Below are 20586 nucleotides of genomic sequence, written 5' to 3' on the forward strand. Positions count from 1 at the left end.
ATGATTTGCTCCAATAATGTACCTGGACTGCGTAGAGGAGTGGGTCACCACAATATAAATTAAAAACCCTGTACTTGTATGATTCGCACCAATAATGTACCTGGACTGCGTAGAGGAGTGGGTCACCACAATATAAATTAAAAACCCTGAACTTGTATGATTCGCTCCAATAATGTACCTGGACTGCGTAGAGGAGTGGGTCACCACAATATAAATTAAAAACCATGTACTTGTATGATTCGCACCAATAATGTACCTGGACTGCGTAGAGGAGTGGGTCACCACAATATTATTAAAAAACCCTACACAGGTCTGAATTCCACCCAAAAAGTTTATGGACTGCGTAGTGTAGTGTTCCCCACAATATTATTTAAAATTTTTGCAGCAACAGTCAACGTTGTTTAATATCTGATACACCTCTATCTGGACTGCAAAGTGGAGTGGCCCCGGTACCCAATTTGGTACCGGGGCCACAATACCTCCTCCAAACATGGTACAGACCATTCGTCATTAAGATCCCATAAAGTATGTTAAAGACAGACAGGGTCGAAGTGTTATTGGTTGACTTTGTAAACCAAAAAACTGTCCCTGTTGCACATAGTCGTGCAATTAAGACTGACTTTTTCATTTAAAGGCACCATCTTTCAAGTGTAGTGTTTGTAAGTCATATTATACTTTTGGTAAAATTGGTTTATTTTGTTCCTCTTTATGGTAACTACTAATAGAATTAAAGTATTAAATAGAAGCCGCAGTTCCTCTTTATGGGAATTAGTAATAGAATTAAAGTATTAAATAGAATTAAAGTATTAAATAGAGTGGTATAGAGTGGTAGTGTGGTATAGAGTGGTCCCCACAATATAATAATAAAACCCTCAACTGGTCTGAATTCCACCAAACAAGTATCTGGACTGCGTAGTGGGGTGGCCCCGGTACCCAATTTAAAACCGGGGCCACAATAAAATAAATACACCCTCAACTGGTCTGAATTCCACCAAACAAGTATCTGGACTGCGTAGTGGGGTGGCCCCGGTACCCAATTTGATACCGGGGCCACAATAAAATAAATACACCCTCAACTGGTCTGAATTGCACCAAACAAGTATCTGGACTGCGTAGTAGGGTGGCCCCGGTACCCAATTTGATACCGGGGCCACAATACCTCCTCCAATTTCTAAGTGTAGTGTTTATAACATCTTAACACTACACTAATTCTAGCACGTCAAAACCTCTTGTTTTAAATAATGACAGGGCATTTAACTTTTGATTTAATTTATTGAATTTGTTGGCATTTTCTTTTACTTTTTGAACATGGCAAACGACTGTTGAATGGTCACATAATGCCAAAAAAAAAGTTGCAAGATGGAATTGTCCTTGGGCCCTACCACCCACCCTTATGTTGTTGAAATAGGACATGCACACTTTAACAAACCAATCATTTCAGCGACAGGGCCTACATAACAACTGTGGCTGAAATGATTGGTTTGTTTGGGCCACCACACCAATAAAACAATTCATCTCTCCCTGTACAAACTAAACAGGCTCTACTGAGGAAAGATGTCGTCCTCATCCTCAACCTCTGATTCCTCTCCCCCTACAGTGTGTACTTCCTCCTCCTCACACATTATCAATTCGTCCCCGCTGGACTCCACAACCACAGTCCCTCTGTACTGTCTGGAGGGCAGTGCTGTACTTCATTGAGTAATTGATTATTCATTTTTATAAACATCATTTTTTCAACGTTGTGAGGAAGCAACCTCCTTCGCCGCTCACTGACCAGGTTCCCCGCTGCACTAAAAACTCTTTCCGAGTACACACTGGAGGGGGGACAACTCAGTTAAAAAATAGAGCCAGTTTGTACAGGGGCTTCCAAACTGCCTTTTGGAGTTCTACCACGTCACTACCTCTAGTTAATTTAGATTTAAGGCTTGTAAATATAAATACTTTGAAGATAAAAAAAGCAGGCTGCACAGACTGTGGAGCTAGAAAGTAAAATTAAATGGACCACTTTACTTTGGTGGCTATCTATGCCCCCCCTCCCCCGCCCTACACTTGTAGTTGAATATAAATAAAGCAGCCTGCATAGACTGTAGAACTAGAAATTCAAATATACAAAGAAATGGACAAAGGCAGTTTGGTATCTGTCTGCATCAGATCCCCTCTCCACTAGAAGTAAAACAGAAAACTTTTCAGCCGTTATATAATCTAGAATATAAATAGAAATTGAGAAAGGCAATTTGGTATCTGTCTGCATCATAATTATCAACATCCTCCTCAGCGCCAGCTACATCAATATCCTCCTCCCAGTGTACAACATTCACACCTTCATTAGCCAAATCTGTAACTGGACTGTGGGTGATCCTTGCAGCATATGCAGAGGGCGTGCTGCAAATGCTGGATGGAGTCACCTCTTCCCGTACAGTGATGGAAAGGTCAGGGTTCACAACCAACAACACCCTTTGACTCGCCTTGGGGATTTGTGATGTCATCTGTTTAGAAGGCAGAGTTCTTTGCTGTTTTGTTGTTGTTGCTGACAGCATAACTCTCTTAAATTTTTTGTAGGGGGGGGAGGAGGGCTTAGATCCTTGGGTGAAGCTGGACCACTAGTCCTGAACACGGGCCAGGGCCTAAGCCGTTCCTTGCCACTACGTGTCGTAAATGGCATATTGCCAACTTTACGTTTCTCCTCAGATGATTTTAAGTTTCTCTTTTTGCTATTTTTTGAGAACTTGGGCTTTTTGGATTTTACATGCCCTGTACTAGGAGATTGGGCATCGGGCTTGCCAGACGACGTTGATGGCATTTCATCATCTATGTCATGACTAGTGGCAGCAGCTTCAGCATTAGGAGGAAGTGGGTCTTGATCTTTCCCTACTTTATCCTCCAAATTTTGGTTTTTACATTATATGTAGCACAAGAGAGCGTACCCCTAAGCCACACACACTCGGCAAAGCCTTTAAAAATTATATGCGGCACAGGAGAGTAGCACTGGACTTATACTGCTGAATCAGTGAACTTTGTAATAGCAGTACCACTGGACTTATACACTGCTGAATCAGTGAACTTTGTAATAGCCGTACCACTGAACTTATACACTGCTGAATCAGTGAACTTTGTAATAGCAGTACCACTGGACTTATACACTGCTGAATCAGGGAACTGTGTAATAGCAGTGCCACTGGACTTATACACTGCTGAATCAGTGAACTTTGTAATAGCAGTACCACTGGACTTTTACTGCTGAATGTGTGAACTTGGTAATATTGCAGTACCAATGGGCTTATATACTGCTGGATTGGCTTTGCAAATTTGGTTATAATTATTATTTTTTTTTATTTTTTTAAAAAGCTTGGGAATAATGGGGAAATAACTATGCCCTTAGAAGCACAGAGCACAGGACACAGCACCACTGGACTGAACAGGACACAGCGCAGGACCCAGCAGCACTACTGAACTCAGCAGGACAGAGCACAGGACACAGCACCACTGGACTGAGCACAGCACAGCACAGCACAGCACAGAACTTAACTGAACAGCACAGAATTTAACTGAACAGCACGAGATATAGCAGGACAGAGGACCACCTAACACACCCTCCCTCTACCCTGATCAATGCCCGAGTGAAGATGGCGGCGACTAGCGGGGAATTTATAGGATCCGAGTATCGCGAGATCCGACAACGGGATTATGAGTCAGAGCCTCAGTTTCAGATTTGAATTTGGCGCCAATACCCGGATCTGTCTCGGATCCGACTCAAATCGGCAACGTTCGGGTGGGCTCGGATTTCATAAATCCGAGTGCGCTCATCTTTAATATATATATATATATATATATATATATATATATATATATATATATATATATATATATATATATATATATATATAAAATATATATATTTTTCTAAAAGGTTCCATAATATAATTCATACCTTTGGAATTTTAGCATATTTTCCAAATCGTGTATCCCGGATAGTGGTCAGTTCGACAAATTCAATTTCCTATAGAAGACAACAAAAAACAAATAAATAATGACAATAATAATGAAATATGTTATCGAATTGAAATTGTGAAAAAGGTCTGTAAAAAAATCTAATCATTAATTTCCATACAGATATATTGTGTGATTGGATGGCTGATACTGAATCTTATGGAAACATGTCTGCTCTTCACCGTACAGCAATTTAGCAAAACTTTTCATATAAAGAGCCCTACAACCTGTATACAGTACAGCTCATGACCACACATAGTCACCCACCTGTGGAGACTTGTAATTCAACATCAACTTTTTTATTTTCTTTCTTATTGTAGGTGTTTTTATAATTGTGCTGATCATTTTAATTATTGATGACATGGATTTATTTTATTTAAGCAAATGAGATGAGATGTAGAATGGGCTGATAAACCTGTACCAATGTGGAAGGAACAACAAGAGTGACAAAGGGAGCAAAAATATAAATTCCGGTTGACCTGATTGAGTTCACTGGAGGAGAGGCAGTGCTGGTTGTTTGGTTGTTTCAAATTAGTACATATTTGCCAACTCTCCCGGAATGTCCGGGAGACTCCCGCATTTTGCGAGAGTCTCCCGGACTCCAGGGTGAGTGTGGCAATCTTCCGAATTCTGCCCACTTCACTAGGAAGTGCCCCACTTCCTAGTGAAGTGGGCAGAATTAGATCCCAAACGCCGCGATTCCCGGTGAACAGGGGGCGGGGCCGAAATGACGCGATTTTGGCTGCCCCATCCCCCTCACGCCCACCTCCACTGGCTGACTCCCGGAAGAGAGCTGAAGAAAGTAGGTAAGTATGAATTAGTAACTATGACAATTGTGCTCACATGACCCTCTGCCTAACAACACCTTTTCTAAAAAAATATTTATTTCCAAGACCCTTTTTATTTGGTGTGTAACAAAATAAATAGTTGCCTACTCTCCCGTAATCTCCGGGAGACACCCGAGTGTCTGGCAGTTCTTCTGGATTCCCAGGAGAGCAGCTCAATCTCCCGAATCTTGTCACTTCCTTAATGACTGAGCAGGGGGTGGGCCTTAGTGACGTGATTCACAGAGAATTGCGTCATCATGGCCCCCTGCTGCAATAGGCGGAAAATAGTATAATTTTGCAGAGGGACGGGGCCTAATGGCACAATTCTGGTGGCCACACCCCCAGCCCACATCACTGAGATCTCCCCTCCTGTAAACGGGATCTCAAAAGTAGGCAAGTATGAGAAAATACAAAACTTAAACTGAAGCTGCAACTTGCAGTAGAAGCCTTCTCATGCTGACAGACGCATGAGATTAGTTGTGATAAAGTGGTCACTAAAACAGCACAACCCTGCTTTATTTCACTAAAGATCAGAACTAAGCCTGGCAGGAATATTTTGATTGGTTGTGGAGGAAGGGAACTATATAATTAGAGATGTTCACTGACCCCCGTGTTTTGGTTTTGAATCTGGATTAACTTCATGCTTTGGTAAAACCGCCCTCGTGCGTTTTGGTTCCAGATTTTTTTTTTTTTTAAATCCCTATTTTTGTTTTGCTAAACTCACACAATTTGGCTCTTTTTTATCCCTACATTATTATTAACCCCAATAACACTAATTTCCAATCATTTCCAGTCAGTTTTTGTCAAGTGACAAGAACACTGCTACCCCTCCTATTTCTGTATGAGCAATGTCACTGAGCAATGTCACTGGAGACTGGAGAGTGACAAGAACACTGCTACCCCTCCTATTTCTGTATGAGCAATGTCACTGGAGACTGGAGAGTGACAAGAACACTGCTACCCCTGTTTCTGTGTGAGCAATGGCGCTGGATCTCCTGGGGAGGGAGGTACTTATGGAATCCAAAACTCGCGAGATCCGACAACAAAACAAATGACGTTTTGCCTCGATTCAGATCCGATGATGTGCGAAAGTAACGAGCCGGCTCGCAAGCTTACTCGGATCCCCTAAGTTTGGGTGGGCTTGTTTTCAGAAAACCGAGCCTGAGCATCTATATATAATATGTGTGTTTTGTTGGTTGCCAGAACAGCTTTGTTTCTTCTGGAAATCATTTGGGATTATTTGCTGATGCTTTATTTCTGTTGAAATTTGCCAAACTTCCAGCATAAGGTGTGTATGGATCTTGTTCATACAAACACTGTACCCAAAGCCGTCAATACCAACTTGGGGCTCAATTTTCTGTTTAGGTGATAGATTTAGTAAAGGGTGGTTTGATGAAACCACCAGTTTTCAGTGTTTTGTTTACTAAAGTCCAAGCCACCAGCTAAAAGGCAGAAAAACACAGTTTAACAAACCACCACTTTACAGATCGCTATCCAGATTTTTAACATTATCAAAATACAAAACAGCCAGGAAAATCGCCAGAAAAAGAGGTGGTTGTAAGAGGTGAGATTGCTCAAACTGCCTGCTGTATGAGCTATATCACCATTCAGAACATGAGGCAGCACTGACATATAAATTATTGATTAAGGAGCAAAATTAATTTATAATTAACTTATGGGGTAAAATAAAAAATGTCATTATATTAAGGACTGTGGGGAATATTAATACATATGAATACATAATTATATTAACTGCACAATACTATTTGATTGCTAATGGGGGCTATAATTATTTATGACGCACATGTGACACTACATAGTACCCCCATAATATAATAATACAATAACATTACCCTCTTAATATAATGAAAAATCAAATTTGCCTCCATAAGTTAACTGTGCCCCTCGATCAATAATATATATATATATATATATATATATATATATATATATATATATATATATAATGATTGCTCCATTATGTCAATAATACCTCCTCTTATGTTCGGAATTGCAAGATAGCATGTTTGAGCTATCTAACCAATCAGAAGCAGGCATTAAAAAATCCCTTCTTTATCCAGGTGGTTTTGATAGCGGTTTTCAATAAACTGCCGTTTTATCTGGCGATTTAGCTGTTTTCAATATGCCATACACTGCCAGGCATTAAACAGCCAGTTCTCAAATCATCCTTTAGAAAATGTGTTTTGCCCTTTTGTATCTAACTTCCTTGATGACCCACATAATGGTAGATTGGTATATAATGGTCATTGTTGTTTAGCAATATTGCTTTGGTAACCCTATGAGCAAAAACAGTTTTCAATATGGACTAGGTTTTTGACTAATTTATTTCTTTTATACTATACCTTGGACATTACATTATGCTCTATAACATTGACCCAACTTGGGTGGAAGTAGTCAATGGATGTGATGAGGGGGTACCATTTATTGTGAGAATCGCAACATTAAGCCCCGCCTCCATCATGACCCGGGAGGATGCCTTCTCTTCTGGACCCCCCGAAATTCGGGAGCCTCCTGTAAACTTGGGAACCTCTGATGTATGCACTAGGCATACATCAGGCATATAAAGTGTGTGTACGCACACCCACAACAGCATAGAGATGTGGCTTGAAAGTGTTAGTAATAGAAGGTAAAGTTGCACTAAAACAATATAATATAATAATGTAACGTAATGTAACAAAGTTTTATATACACAACCGAGAATAGTGTCTTCACAGTTATTAATTAATGCCTTTTTAACATTATATATAATTAAATACAAACTTATACAAATTAAATTAAGTTAAATACAAACATCTGTTTCTTTCCCCTATGGCTGCGACTTGATATTATATAGCCGCAACACTGAAGGGGTCAATATGCAATGATCTAATCAAAGCGATTAGATAATGCTGTTGATGGTCATCATCATCATTGCATATTGTTGTACCAGTCCTCCATCACCCACAAGAGATGGCCTCCTAAAAGTATGTGTGCCTTATGTGAGCAAGCCCTTACTGTACTCAGCCAATGCTTGCCCACACCTGCCTGCCACTGTTCTGCCACTCAAGGCATAAGAATATGAAAGTCAATGGTACAGTAAAATCTATAGAAAAACACATGCATCTAGGTCTGCATCCACAGTACAGAAATGTGTATCTTATGCTAGCAAAAAGTGATGTACGTCCAACTCTCTATGAGCCCTGTGTGTCTAATATACCTTTATTAGTATTTGGGACTGTTTTGATAAGATGTGCGATACAGGTAACAGTAGCTGTTATTAGGGATGTTCACTGACCCCTGTGTTTTGGTTTTGATTCTGTATTAACTTTGTGATTTGGTTCTGGTTTTGCTAAATCTGCCCTCATGTGTTTTGGTTTTGGTATTGGATATGTATTTTTTTGCAAAAATTGCTATAAAATGCTAAAATCACATAATGTGGCTTTTTTTTGTTCCTACTTTATTATTAACCTCAATAACATTAATTTCCAGTCATTTCCAGTCAATTTTTAGGACGTAGCCTCCTACGCCGATCACTGCCAAAGTTCACAGAGTGCACACTGGAGGGTGGGCAGCTTAGGTATTGCAAAGTGAGTTTGTACATGGTTCTCCAAATTGCCTTTTTAGTTTTTTTCCCCAGTTTGTAAAGGGACTGCCTGACATGTCTATTTGTATTAGAGATGGTCACTGACCCACCTGTTTTGGTTTTGTATTCGGTTTTGGATCTGGATTACCGTCGTGTTTTGGTTTTGCAAAACCGCCATTGCGTGTTTTGGTTTTGTTTTGCTATTTTGTTGGAAAATCAATGTTTTTGGGCCTAAAATAACCCAATTTAGTGCTCTACCTGTTTCATAGATATGTAATCTAATTGTAAAGCTAATAAATTATCCAAAAAAACAGTTTAATTCCTGGTAGGTAGGCCTTCATTTATTCTACACACAAAACAGATTGTCTTCCTCTCCGCCTATGCATATTGGCAATGCAGCCATCATCTTTGGATGTATATTACACCCTACACTTATAGTTAAATATGTAAAGAAATGGAAAAAGGCAGTTTGCTTTCTGTCTCTATAGGCCCCCCTCCACTTGTTGAAAAAAACAAAAAATTCAGCCGTTATAGACTGTACAATATTAATTGAAATGGACAAAGCCAGTTTGGTTTCTGGCTCTATAGGCCCCCTCCACTTGTCGAAAATACAAAAAAATTCAGCCGTTATAGACTGTACAATATTAATTGAAATGGACAAAGCCAGTTTGGGGTCACTCTGTCTATGACACCCTACCCTTAAGGAGAAATTGCCCAAACAGCAGCCTTTCAAGACGGTACGTGATATGGAAATGCCCCAAGTCCCTTTCCTCTTTGGGGGTAGATTGCACCCTACACTTATATAGAAAGTTTTAAAAAGATGTTATCGTCATCATCTTCATCCTCACCCTCATCAGTGTGTACGTCATCATCACAGACTATCAATTCATCGCCGCTTGAATCCGCCATTAGAGTACAGTTACTGCTTGGATGTCTTGGATGGTGAAGGCCTTCCTCGTGGAAGATGTAGTTCATTTTTATAAACATCATTTTCTCCACATTTTTGGGAAGTAACCTTCTACGGCGATCACTGACTAAGTTCCCTGCTGTGCTGAACATTCGTTCAGAGTACACACTGGAGGGTGGGCAGCTTAAGTATTGCAAAGCAAGTTTGTACATGGGTTTCCAAATGGCCTGCTTTTCTTTCCAGTAACGAAAGGGACTGTCTGACATTTCCATATCAATTACCTCTTGAAAATAATCCTCCACCATCCTTTGCAAGTTAACACTCGGATTGGATGGAGTAATGGGCAAGGTCACACATTTTTTTGAAAAATCTTTCAAACCAGCCCAGATGTTAAACTGTTCTGGTCTGCCCCCTGCGTCTTCCCTGCTTCGCTTTGGAAAATTTAATTATTTTACGAGCAGCAGTTGCCTGAGAAACTGAAAGAGGACATGTCGTCAAGCCAAGGCCCAGTTCAGCGGACAACTTGCTGACCAATAACTCCTTGCAAAAGTTCACATCTCGCTCATTTACAAGTAAAGACTCAATGTAGGTCTTAAACCTTGGATCAAGCACAGTGGCCAAAACGTACTGATCCGAGTTCAAGATCTTAATAACTCGAGGATCATTGTGAAGCGAATTAAGTACTTGATCGACAAGGCCAACATACTTTGCTGAATTGCTTGCTTTCAGCTCCTCCTTCATTTTCTCAAGCTGCTTTTCCAATAGTCTAATTAAAGGAATAACTTGGCTCAAACTAGCCTGCACTCACCTCACACGTCACAACTTCAAATGGTTTCAGCACCTTGCACAGCACTGAAAGGATTCCCCACTGTGCAAAAGTGAAATACATCCCCCCTCCTTTCCCAATGTCATGGCTTGTGCAATATGCTTGGATGGCTTTGCGCTGTTCCTCCATCCTCTGAAGCATGTACAGGGTGGAATTCCACCTAGTTACCACCTCTTGCTTAAGTTGGTGGCAGGGCAAGTTAAACTGCTCTTGGAGCTGTTGTAATCTCCTACATGCTGTGGCTAAATGCCTGAAATGGCCTGAAATTTTACGGGCCACCGAAAGGACCTCCTGCACCTCACGGTTATTTCGTAGGAAGCTCTGCACCACCAAGTTGATGGTGTGAGCAAAACAGGGAATGTGTTGGAAATCACCCAGCTGTAATGCTTGCACTATATTGTTGGCGTTATCAGAAATGACATACCCTGGGGAGAGTCCAAGTGATATAAGCCATGCATCAATCACATCTCTCAGTTTGCGTAACAAATTGTCAGCTGTATGCCTGTTAGTGAAGCCGGTGATACAAAGAGTGGCCTGCCTGTGACAAATGTTACGTAGTGGTGTACATGCTGATGCTGTTCCTGCTGGTGAAGGTGAATGACCAACCCAGTGGGCTGTCACAGTCATATAGTCTTTGGTTTGGCCACTTCCACTTGTCCACATATCTGTGGTTAAGTGGACAGTGGGCAGAATGGCATTTTTCAGTGCAATCTCTACATTTTTACACACTTTTTGGTATAGTTGTGGAATTGCTTTACGGGAGAAATGGTGTCGCGATGGAATTCTGTAACGCGGACACAAAACCTCAATTAACTGTGAAAAACCAGCTGCGTTTAATGTGGAGATTGGATGCAGATCCAACACTAACATTGCAGCCATGGCGTCTGTGATTCGCTTGGCGACTGGGTGACTGCTGTCATATTTGCTTCCCCTAGCAAATGATTGTTTCACAGTTAATTGCTGAAATGTGGGACTGCTCATTTTCATGACCTGCCTCTGGGCTTACGATTCACCCCCAGCAGCAGCAGCAGCAGTGGGACTAATGCTTTCTTCAGAGGAATCAATAATAGTGCAGGAGTCATCCAACCTTAATAAGTCGGATGCCGGGCTAACTCCGAGCGCTACTGAGGATATTGATGAGGGTGGTGTGGTGGGTGTATTTTGTAGCCGTCGGGATGTCAGTGAGTGGAGGGTCTTAGCTGATGATGGAGTGCTTGTAATTTTTTGGGAAGAACTTTCAGCTTTTCCCAACACTTTGCCATGATCTCTCGTTAAATGGCATAACATAGACGAGGTTCCAAGATGGTTAAGGTCCCTCCCTCGACTGACTGTGGCTTGACATACACTACAAATGGCTATACAATTGTTGTCTGGATTTGGGTATAAATAATTCCACACATAAGAAGTGAATTTTTTTGTTTTATGCAATATTTATACACAATTATGGGGGACACCCCAAAAGCACTGGGGAGTGCTAAAAAATATTTGGAAGATACTGCTGACAGATAGTAATTTTGACAGCCAGAAATATTTATGCACAATTATGGGGGACACCCCAAAAGCACTGGGGAGTGCTAAAAATTATTTGGTAGATACTGCTGACAGATAGTAATTTTGACAGCCAGAAATATTTAGGCAAAATAATAGGTGACACCCAAAAAGCACTTTGAGTGCCAAATATTGAAAAAAAAAAAACTCCTCTATCCTCCTCTCTTCTCTAGTGATTTTTGTTAGCACAATTGGAATCAGAATATTGTATTCTCTGTCCCTGCTCTAATCAGTCTGTGACTACACCCTGCTCTCTCCCTCTGTCAAATGGCGATGGATTGCTGTGGAGGCGTGTATTTATAATCTTCAAGTATCGCGAGAACCGAGCCCCGAGATCCGACGACGTCACAATGACGCTCAGCCTCGATTTGGATTTCGAACGGGCGGGAGACTACCGAGCCTACTCAGCTCGGTACTCGGATACCCAAAGTTCGGGTGGGTTCGGTTCTCGGGGAACCGAGCCCGTTCATCTCTAATTTGTATGTTGTTACTAAAATAATACTCCACCATTCTTTGGATGTTGATAGTAGGATCAGGTGGAGTTACGGCAGAGATGTAATGAATTTTGGGCACTTCTTTTAGATCAGACCAGATGTCAAAATTTTGTGCTGACTTATCTGCATCAACAGTATGTCTCTTGGGAATGCCAAGTTTTTTCCTAGCAGCAGTTGCCTGAGAAACTGAAAGAGGAGACATTGTTGTGTCATGTACCACTTGAGCTGTCAACTTGCTCACCAGGAGCTCACTGCATCTCTTGAGATCTGGGTCAGTTGAAAAGAAAGAGAAGACATAGCTCTTAAACGAAATGACAACTGAGTAGAATACACACTGTCAGTGATTTATGTGTGGTGTTGCAGGACAGAAATAATGAGATTTGAGGGTGAAGAGTGACAAGAACGATGCTACCTCTCCTGTGTCAGTGTGAGCAATGGTGCCGGATCTCCTGGGGAGGGACTTATATGTAATCCAAAACCGCAAGATCCGACAAAGCGACAATGATGTTTTGTCTCATCATCAGATCCGAGAAAGCAGGAGAGTACCGAGCCGGCTCAGCTCGGTACTCAGTTTTAAAAAACCGAGTCTGCGCATTTCTAGCTGTTATACCTATGCATGTTACCTACATGCCTATAAGTGTAATCTGTTGTTTATACATACCATATGTTTACATATATATATATATATATATATATATATATATATATATATATATATATTTACAAAAACTGATCTTTGTCTATTGTATGATATTACATCACTTCAGGAAATTGCATTAGTTCGGTTGCAAGTTTGTTTTGTTTACATTTTGTCATGAAGCCACACCCCTTGACTTGTCATTCAATTTGGCCAGCCCCATGTTTCTCCAGTCATTGCTGCATTGCATACTTACAGACTTTTGTTTTCAACTTTTGAAGTGTGACTGCAAAAGTGGGGTGGGACGTCACAAATCGTATAATGGAGCCCCTCATCCTGCTTATTTCACTAAGAAGCGGACAGCATGTGGGAGACCTAAACATAATTCTGAGTCTTCCAGAATATCCAGTAGGCAAGTATGTTGCATTGTGGTTAGTGTAACTTTCCATACTTTTTCTACTTTTGCTAGTAAATTAGGATGCACTGTTATATTTTTAAGTACTAGTGATATAAGTTTTTTTAGTGTGACTGTGATGTTAGAGGCCAAGTTCAAATACTTAAGTTGGGGAATCGGGGCAATGTTGCAATGTTCCTCGGAAGCATCTCCAACACTGGACCTGTCCCCTCTCTCTCCTCTAAAAAACACCATCTAGAATTTGCGCGCACCAGTGGCTATGCCAAGCTGCAATGAACAGGATATACTTCCCAACCAAATTGGGACAAAGATTTTTTGATCTAAAAATTATGCTAAAAGAAACTTCTGATTAAAATCAAAACCTTGAAGTGAAGACCACATTTTTTCACTACTTGCTTTGAGAGTACAGTTCCTCCTCATTATATATGTGTGTATGTATATATATATATATATATATATATATATATATATATATATATATATATATAGTGGCAAGAGCACACTTCTGGTGAGATACACACGAACAACTTCTTGCCGTTTTACTTTGTTTTACGGTCAGGGTGGTGAAGTACTTGATAACATAAACATTCCATACAGTTTCTTGTGACCCAAAACATTAAATAAACAGAGACTAGCTCTCTAGACACCGGCCAGCTTTTCTAGCATTTACCTCCTGGTTGTTCTGCATCCACTGCAATGGTGCATGGTCTGTTATTAACGTGAATTCTCTGCCTAGGAGATAATAGCACAGAGCATCTGTAGCCCATTGTCCAGATGGACTATCTACTCAATTTTCTTTTTTTCATGTCAGCCCGTCTAGCTTCTGGAATGTGGTATGACTTCTGCTTTACAAAAACTGCTGGCGGGGTGACAATGTCATGTTCAATTAAGGTAATGCACCCAGGAATGGAAGAAAAGACATTCCTGTTCCAGCATATCATAATTGGACCCTGGGGAGTCCCCGGCTGGGACGGCAGAGCAGGAGTACCCGGCTGGGAAGTTGATTGAAATGAATCAACAACCTTTGAACAAGGAGAACTGGAAGAAACAATATCTGAGAGTTTCTTGATTGGATCTGTAAGTAATGCAATAAGCTGAGCCAGCTGAGGATTATGTCTGCTTGTAAAGTCTGTAGTAAAGGCAGTTCAACTATTTGCAAGGTAGACATGTTTGCAGAAAACTTAATGGATACTGATGGCAGCTTGTGACCAAGAAAAATGATATCTGAAGCAAAAAATCTTTCAAAAGGCTCCAATGCTGTACTTTAGGCTGGTCATGCTGTCACACTTCTGTTCTAATAGCTGGAATCTTATAATTACGGCTATGTAGCCCAGAGTATGGTGAAAACATAAACGGATTTACTGAAACAATAACTTAATCCAGATAACGCAGGAAACGTACAGACCAGGTATAGCTGTGTATCATTAACAGATATCCAAATGTGGCTGGAAACAGGTGCATAGCAGAGAATACAACAGCAGGTACAAGTGGACTTAGCTGAGCAAGATGAATAGCCAGGATCTGGGATAACAGAAGCAGATTGCAGTTTGCAGGAAGTCCAAGGGAACAACAATGACCAGCAAGGTGCACTGTGGGAAACAGGCATAAATAGGCAATGACACAGATGCAGTAATTACCCAGGGAAGAAGAATAACTCCTGGTGAGGTGAAAATTAAAATAGCAGCACCACTGGTGAGAAAGAGGTACTGCAGAGCTCGTGCAAAATAAAGACAAAGTCCAAACATAGTCCAGCAGACAGTAGCTGAAGAGGCAGAACAGCATCCCTATGGGCAATGTTGCAGTGCAGTCGGAGGCAGATTCTGACACTCCCACAACCCTGCTTGATGAGTAGATGACACTCCCACCTTTCCTTTAAAAGGGAATTCTCATCAGCTGCTTCTGTTTGACTACTCCTACTGCATACCGGCCCTGCAGCTGTGAGAAAAGGCACTTCTAAACCATCGTATACATTAAATCAGACTCTGTACAAATATATTGTCACACATATGTCCTCCACCTGTTTATTGTCACAATAATAACACTGTAGATGCCCTTGACTGGTATTGGCGCAATTAAACTGGGAGGCGCGGAGTGTAACGCACCCTCAGTATTCTCCAGGGACCCCCACAAGGAGGTAAGGACTTAGCTGCGTGAGGTGCGCAGGTCGCGGTTCTTCCAGATAGTTACCAGTGCAGTGGACAGAGAACAGGAATGGTCGACGTTCCGGGTCAGATACCAGCGGTGGTGCGGTACATCCAGAAGCAAGGTCAAAGACAAGCCAGAGGTCAGAAACCAAACAAGCAAGCAGTGTCAAAACGTGGGACAAGAGAGAGGTCAGGAACAAGTCAGAAGTCAGGAACCAAACGAAAGTAGCAGGAGCAGGGAACTAGATACATAAAACAGGAAAGTTGGAGCTGGTGAACCAATACTCTGGCAACAAAACAATGTAAGGAGGGTCTTTATATAAATGAGAATAAACTCTGATTGGTGGACAGTGATTTCAGCAGTCAGATGCACCTGACCGCCGTCAGAATGAAAGGAGAGAGTCACGTGGCCTAGCAACTAGACGCAATTTCACTGCGCATGCGCACACAGCGTGGGAGCTGAACCCGAAACTGTGTCCCATTGCCAGGCAACATGACGTGGACCGCGATAGAGGGAAGGCGTCCATCCCCGGCACCTATGGACAGTGTGGGGACGGCGCCTGACAATACCCCCTCCCCTCACTCACAGCTGTTTTTTTCAAGAACCGAGCCAGGAGCATGAAGATCTTCTCTGTTGACCCAAGGTCTCTCCTCAGGGCCATAGCCCTTCCAATGTACCAAGAATTGTGATTTGCCTCCGAGAGTACGCATCCTCAGAATGTGTTCTACTTCAAATTCTTCAACAGATATCGTCTTGACGGGAGGAGGAGGAGAATGTCTCTTGGAAAACTCATTAATAACGAGGGGTTTAAGAAGAGAGATGTGAAAAGCGTTATGTACCCAGAGAGAAGGGGGTAACCTATGTTTATAATTGACAGTGCTCAAAAGCTGAGAAATAGGAAAGGGTCCATTGTAACAAGGTCCAAATTCCATGGAAGGCACTTTGGGGCATATTCAATTGACGGCGCGATCGTCGAAAATCCCGCGCTCCAAAAATATTACCGTTATTCTGGTACTACCTCGCTGGATTTCAGCTCGCAGCTCCCTGAGAAATTTTAAATTATGTGCCCACTTCAACAGCTTGATGCGCAGATGAGGGTCAACAAAGGAACATCCGACAGGAGGGGACTTGATAGTCAAGGCCAAAATCTTAATGAGATTGATGATGGTTTTGAAAGAAGTAGAGGTTTTGGAATCTGAGGAATCAAAGGATCAAGAGAGGGTATCAGCCTTAAAATTTTTGGAACCTGGCCGAAAGATTAGGATAAGCTGAAATCTACTGAAAAATAGAGACCAACGGGCTTGTCGACAATTTAAACATTGAGTGTACTGTAAATAGGTGATGTTTTTATGGTAAATGAATACAGTAACCGGAAAGTGAGCTCTCTTAAGCAAATAATGCCATTCTTCCAAATTGAGTTTGATAGCCAAGAGTTCTTTGCCACCAATACCATAATAATAGAAGAATTTTTTTTCGAGAAAAATCCACAAGGTCTGAGAGTACTGGATGAGTTCTTCTGGGAAAGGACAGCCCCAACACCCACCGAAGAGGCGTCTACTTCAACAAAAAAAGGCTTATGTTGGTCAGACTTTCTCAAGATAGGAGCCGTAGAGAAAGATTCTTTGATAACCTTAAATGCAAGAACAGCCTCTTCGGGCCAAGACTTGACTTGACACCCTATATGGGTAAGGGTAGTGATGGGAGAAATAAGAGAGGAGAATCCCTGGATAAATTGCTGGTAGTAATTGGTGATGCCAATAAAGTGCTGAGTGGCTTTTAACCCTGTCAGCTGGGGCCAGTCAAGAAGAGCTTTCACGTTACTTGAATCCATTTGGAGGCCAGACACAATGTATCCCAGAAATGGTACCTGGGATTGATCAAAGAAGCACTTTTCCAGTAGCACCTCCTTAACATGTGCATGGTGGGAAGACAGGTCCTGGGGGAATATCAGAATATAGTCAACGTAGACCACAACGGAGTGATATAAAAGATCACGAAAGATCTCAATGACAAACTCTTGGAATACAGCAGGAGCATTACAAAGCCCAAAAGGCATTACAAGGTGCTCGTAGTGACCATCTCTGGTGTTCAATGCAGTTTTCCATTCATCCCCTTTCCTAATTATGATTAAATTGTAGGTACCTCTGAGATCCAATTTCGTGAAGATTTGAGCTCCACGAATACAATCAAATAGCTCGAGAATGAAAGGAAGTGGGTATCGGTTCTTAACAGTGATGGCATTCAGTTTGCCGTAGTTGATGCAAGGGCTGAGGGACCCATCTCTCTTTTTAACAAAGAAGAATCATGCTCCTGCAGAAGATGACTTGTGAATAAATCCTCGTTTGAGATTTTCAGAGATGTATTCAGTCATAGCCTGAGTCTCCAGCAAAGATAAAGGGAATACCCTGCCCCAGGGGTATAGTTTTGCCTGGTACCAGATCAATGAGGCAGTCCCAGGGGCTATGTGGAGGAAGAAACTCTGCAGCCGCTTTGCTAAATACATTGAGAAAGTCGGAGTAGACCTTAGTGAGAAGGGCTTGAAAAGCGGTAGCTCGACAGAGAATGGCCGAATTGCGGGGTGTGACAGGTGTCAAACAACGTGACTTGCAATGAGTACCTCACAGGATAACTTGAGCATGATGCCAATCGAATTGTGGGGAATGAGTACTTAGCCAGGGCAGACCCAAAATGATGGGATTAACTGATTGGGAAGAGCCAGGAAGTTAATTCATTCAGAATGGAGAGCTCCTTCAAACAGCTGGACCCGAATGGTCATGTAGGTGATAGCGCCATTATAGACTCAGGGCCTGATTCATTAGGGATCTTAACTTAAGAAACTTCTTATTTCACTCTCCTGGACAAAACCATGTTACAATGCAAGGGGTGCAAAGTAGTATTCTTTTTTGCACATAAGTTAAATACTGACTGTTTTTTCATGTAGCACACAAATATCAACTTTAAATTTCAGTGTACAAATAAGCTATCAAGTATTTGTGTGCTACATGAAGAAACAGTCAGTATTTAACTTATGTGCAAAACAGAATACTACTTTGCACCACTTGCATTGTAACATGGTTTTGCCCAGGAGACTGAAATAAGAAGTTTCTTAAGTTAAGATCCTTAATGAATCAGGTCCTCAGTTACCATCTACTGCAGTGAGTGCCAAGGGCTGTGGCAAAGGTGTTGTAGGTAAATGGAGTTGAGAGACCAAACTGGAAGATATGATGGCATGAGAAACTCGGATTCTTTCTGGGGACAGGGAGAAAAGGACTGGGATTCTAGGCTGACCTCCCTGCTATCGCCTAGGAGGTGGCGTTTCTCGGTCACTTGGGACATACATAGAGAAGGTGTCCAGACTCCCCACAGTAGAGGCATAGCCGATTCTTTTTGCGTCTATTCCATTCTTCAGGAGACAAATGTGAACGGCCAATTTGCATGGGTTCCTCAGTGGGAAGTACGGGAGACTGGAATTGAGGTGCCAGATAAGAAAAAGAGCGGCGACCACGATCCTGCTCCTGTGTGCGTTCACGGTGACGAATATCCACCTTAATACACAAAGAAATTAAGTCGTTCAATCTGGACGGAAAGTCACGTGACACTAAATCATCTTTAATTTGGTCATTCAAGCCATACCAGAAGGTAGTGGTAAGGGTCTCGTCATTCCAATGGAGTTCAGATGCTAAGTCCGGAATTGTACCACATGCTGGCCAGCTGAGAGTGCTCCTTGACGTAGGCTTAAAAGACCAGCGGCTGCAGAGGACACACGACCAGGCTCGTCAAAGGTTTTTAAGTTTTTTTAAAATTTTTAATAAAAGTTGTATAATTATGGAGCAGTGGATCGTCACGTTCCCATAAGGGAGATGCCCAGGCGACAGCTTGACCCGAAAGGAGAGAGATAATGTATGCCACCTTAGTTCTGTCTGACGAAAAGTTTTCAGGTGCAAGTTCAAATTGTATGGCACATTGGTTAAGGAACCTGCAGCATTTCGTAAGGTCTCCATCATATTTCTCTGGGGGAGGTATGCACAACCCTAGGATGCTGATAGAGCTGGTGGAGACGGTGGCAGCAGCGGTGGTTACTGCCATCCCACCTGGACCCAGGTGGGTCAAGGTGGAATGTGCAGAGTTCCGGTGGGAGGCAAAAGGTAAAATAGCCATAGAGGAGCTGTATAATCAGAGATGGGTGCGGGAGCTCCAGCACACTGCATCCATGCTCAATGCCTGCCAAACCATAGCACCCATCTTGGCATTTTTCTACAAAAACTGGTGCATTTTCACAAAAGTTAGGTGCGTGTCATCACATCTGGGATTGCACCTATGAGCAGAGTCAGCACATAAGGCCTCATGTAGAGTTAGGAGCAAATCCAGATAAAGAGTATAAATTTCCACCTTGACTATGCATATCATGATGCAAGGAATGCAAATGCAATATTTTTAAAGATACTGCTTGCTTTTGTATGTAACACACATATATTGGGCAGATTTTCTTTTACACCATGATTTAGAGTTAGACAAGAAAATGCTCCTCCCAACTTTAAATTGGTCTGCACATTTTAGAATTGCATCTTCTGGCGGGATTTACTCCTAACCAATGGTCAAAATGGGGTGTATATGGTGGTATGCCATACAGTCACTTCTCCAAGTGCTTCATTGTAAAACTATGAAATTACATTGACTGAAATTTTCCATACTGCCACTTCTAAATTTCCACTTCGACCACTGCTCCTAATGCTAAACAAGGCCCATAGTATCACTGTGATAGAGTCTCTGATGATTGGACAAGCAACAATAATCTGAGATCTAAAATACAAAATAACTTCATTCACTGGGGGAATTCTCCAGTCTAATATACACATAGAACACACTAAGCAAATGGCACCGTCTTGGAGCAAGGAACCCTTTAGGTTCAACTATTACTAGGGTTTATTAGGGACTGTCATTAAATACAGTGACATGTATGAACAATCAAGATCATATACTATATTAAAAGAGAATCTGTTATGAGATTGACATAAATGATCATGGACTGTTTCTTATTATATATAGAGTTATTATAAACTTTACTTTGTAACTACATCTGCCAGGAACACCCAACAGGACATCATTTTAATAATTAAGTATTTCCTTCTCACCTTGCTCTGAAAAGTCCAGTACAAGTAATAAGCTTTTGGATCAACCCGTAGGATAACTGGAGATGCTGTGGATGTTTCCTATAAG

At 41.6% G+C, this 20586-nt stretch overlaps 1 protein-coding gene across 1 annotated transcript in view; it reads right to left on the reverse strand.

The window, feature by feature from the left end:
• Window positions 1-20586, reverse strand: part of PLCB2 (phospholipase C beta 2) — a 201259-nt gene that overhangs the window by 124955 nt on the left and 55718 nt on the right. Inside the window, exons 2-3 of the mRNA XM_075193063.1 lie at window positions 20502-20579; window positions 3929-3997 (exon numbers count right to left, since the gene is read on the reverse strand). Coding sequence (XP_075049164.1) covers window positions 3929-3997; window positions 20502-20579 — 147 coding nt within the window. The remainder of the gene's footprint in view (window positions 1-3928; window positions 3998-20501; window positions 20580-20586) is intronic.

The sequence above is a fragment of the Mixophyes fleayi genome, chromosome 12 (assembly GCF_038048845.1).
Source record: "Mixophyes fleayi isolate aMixFle1 chromosome 12, aMixFle1.hap1, whole genome shotgun sequence".
NCBI lineage: Eukaryota > Metazoa > Chordata > Amphibia > Anura > Limnodynastidae > Mixophyes > Mixophyes fleayi.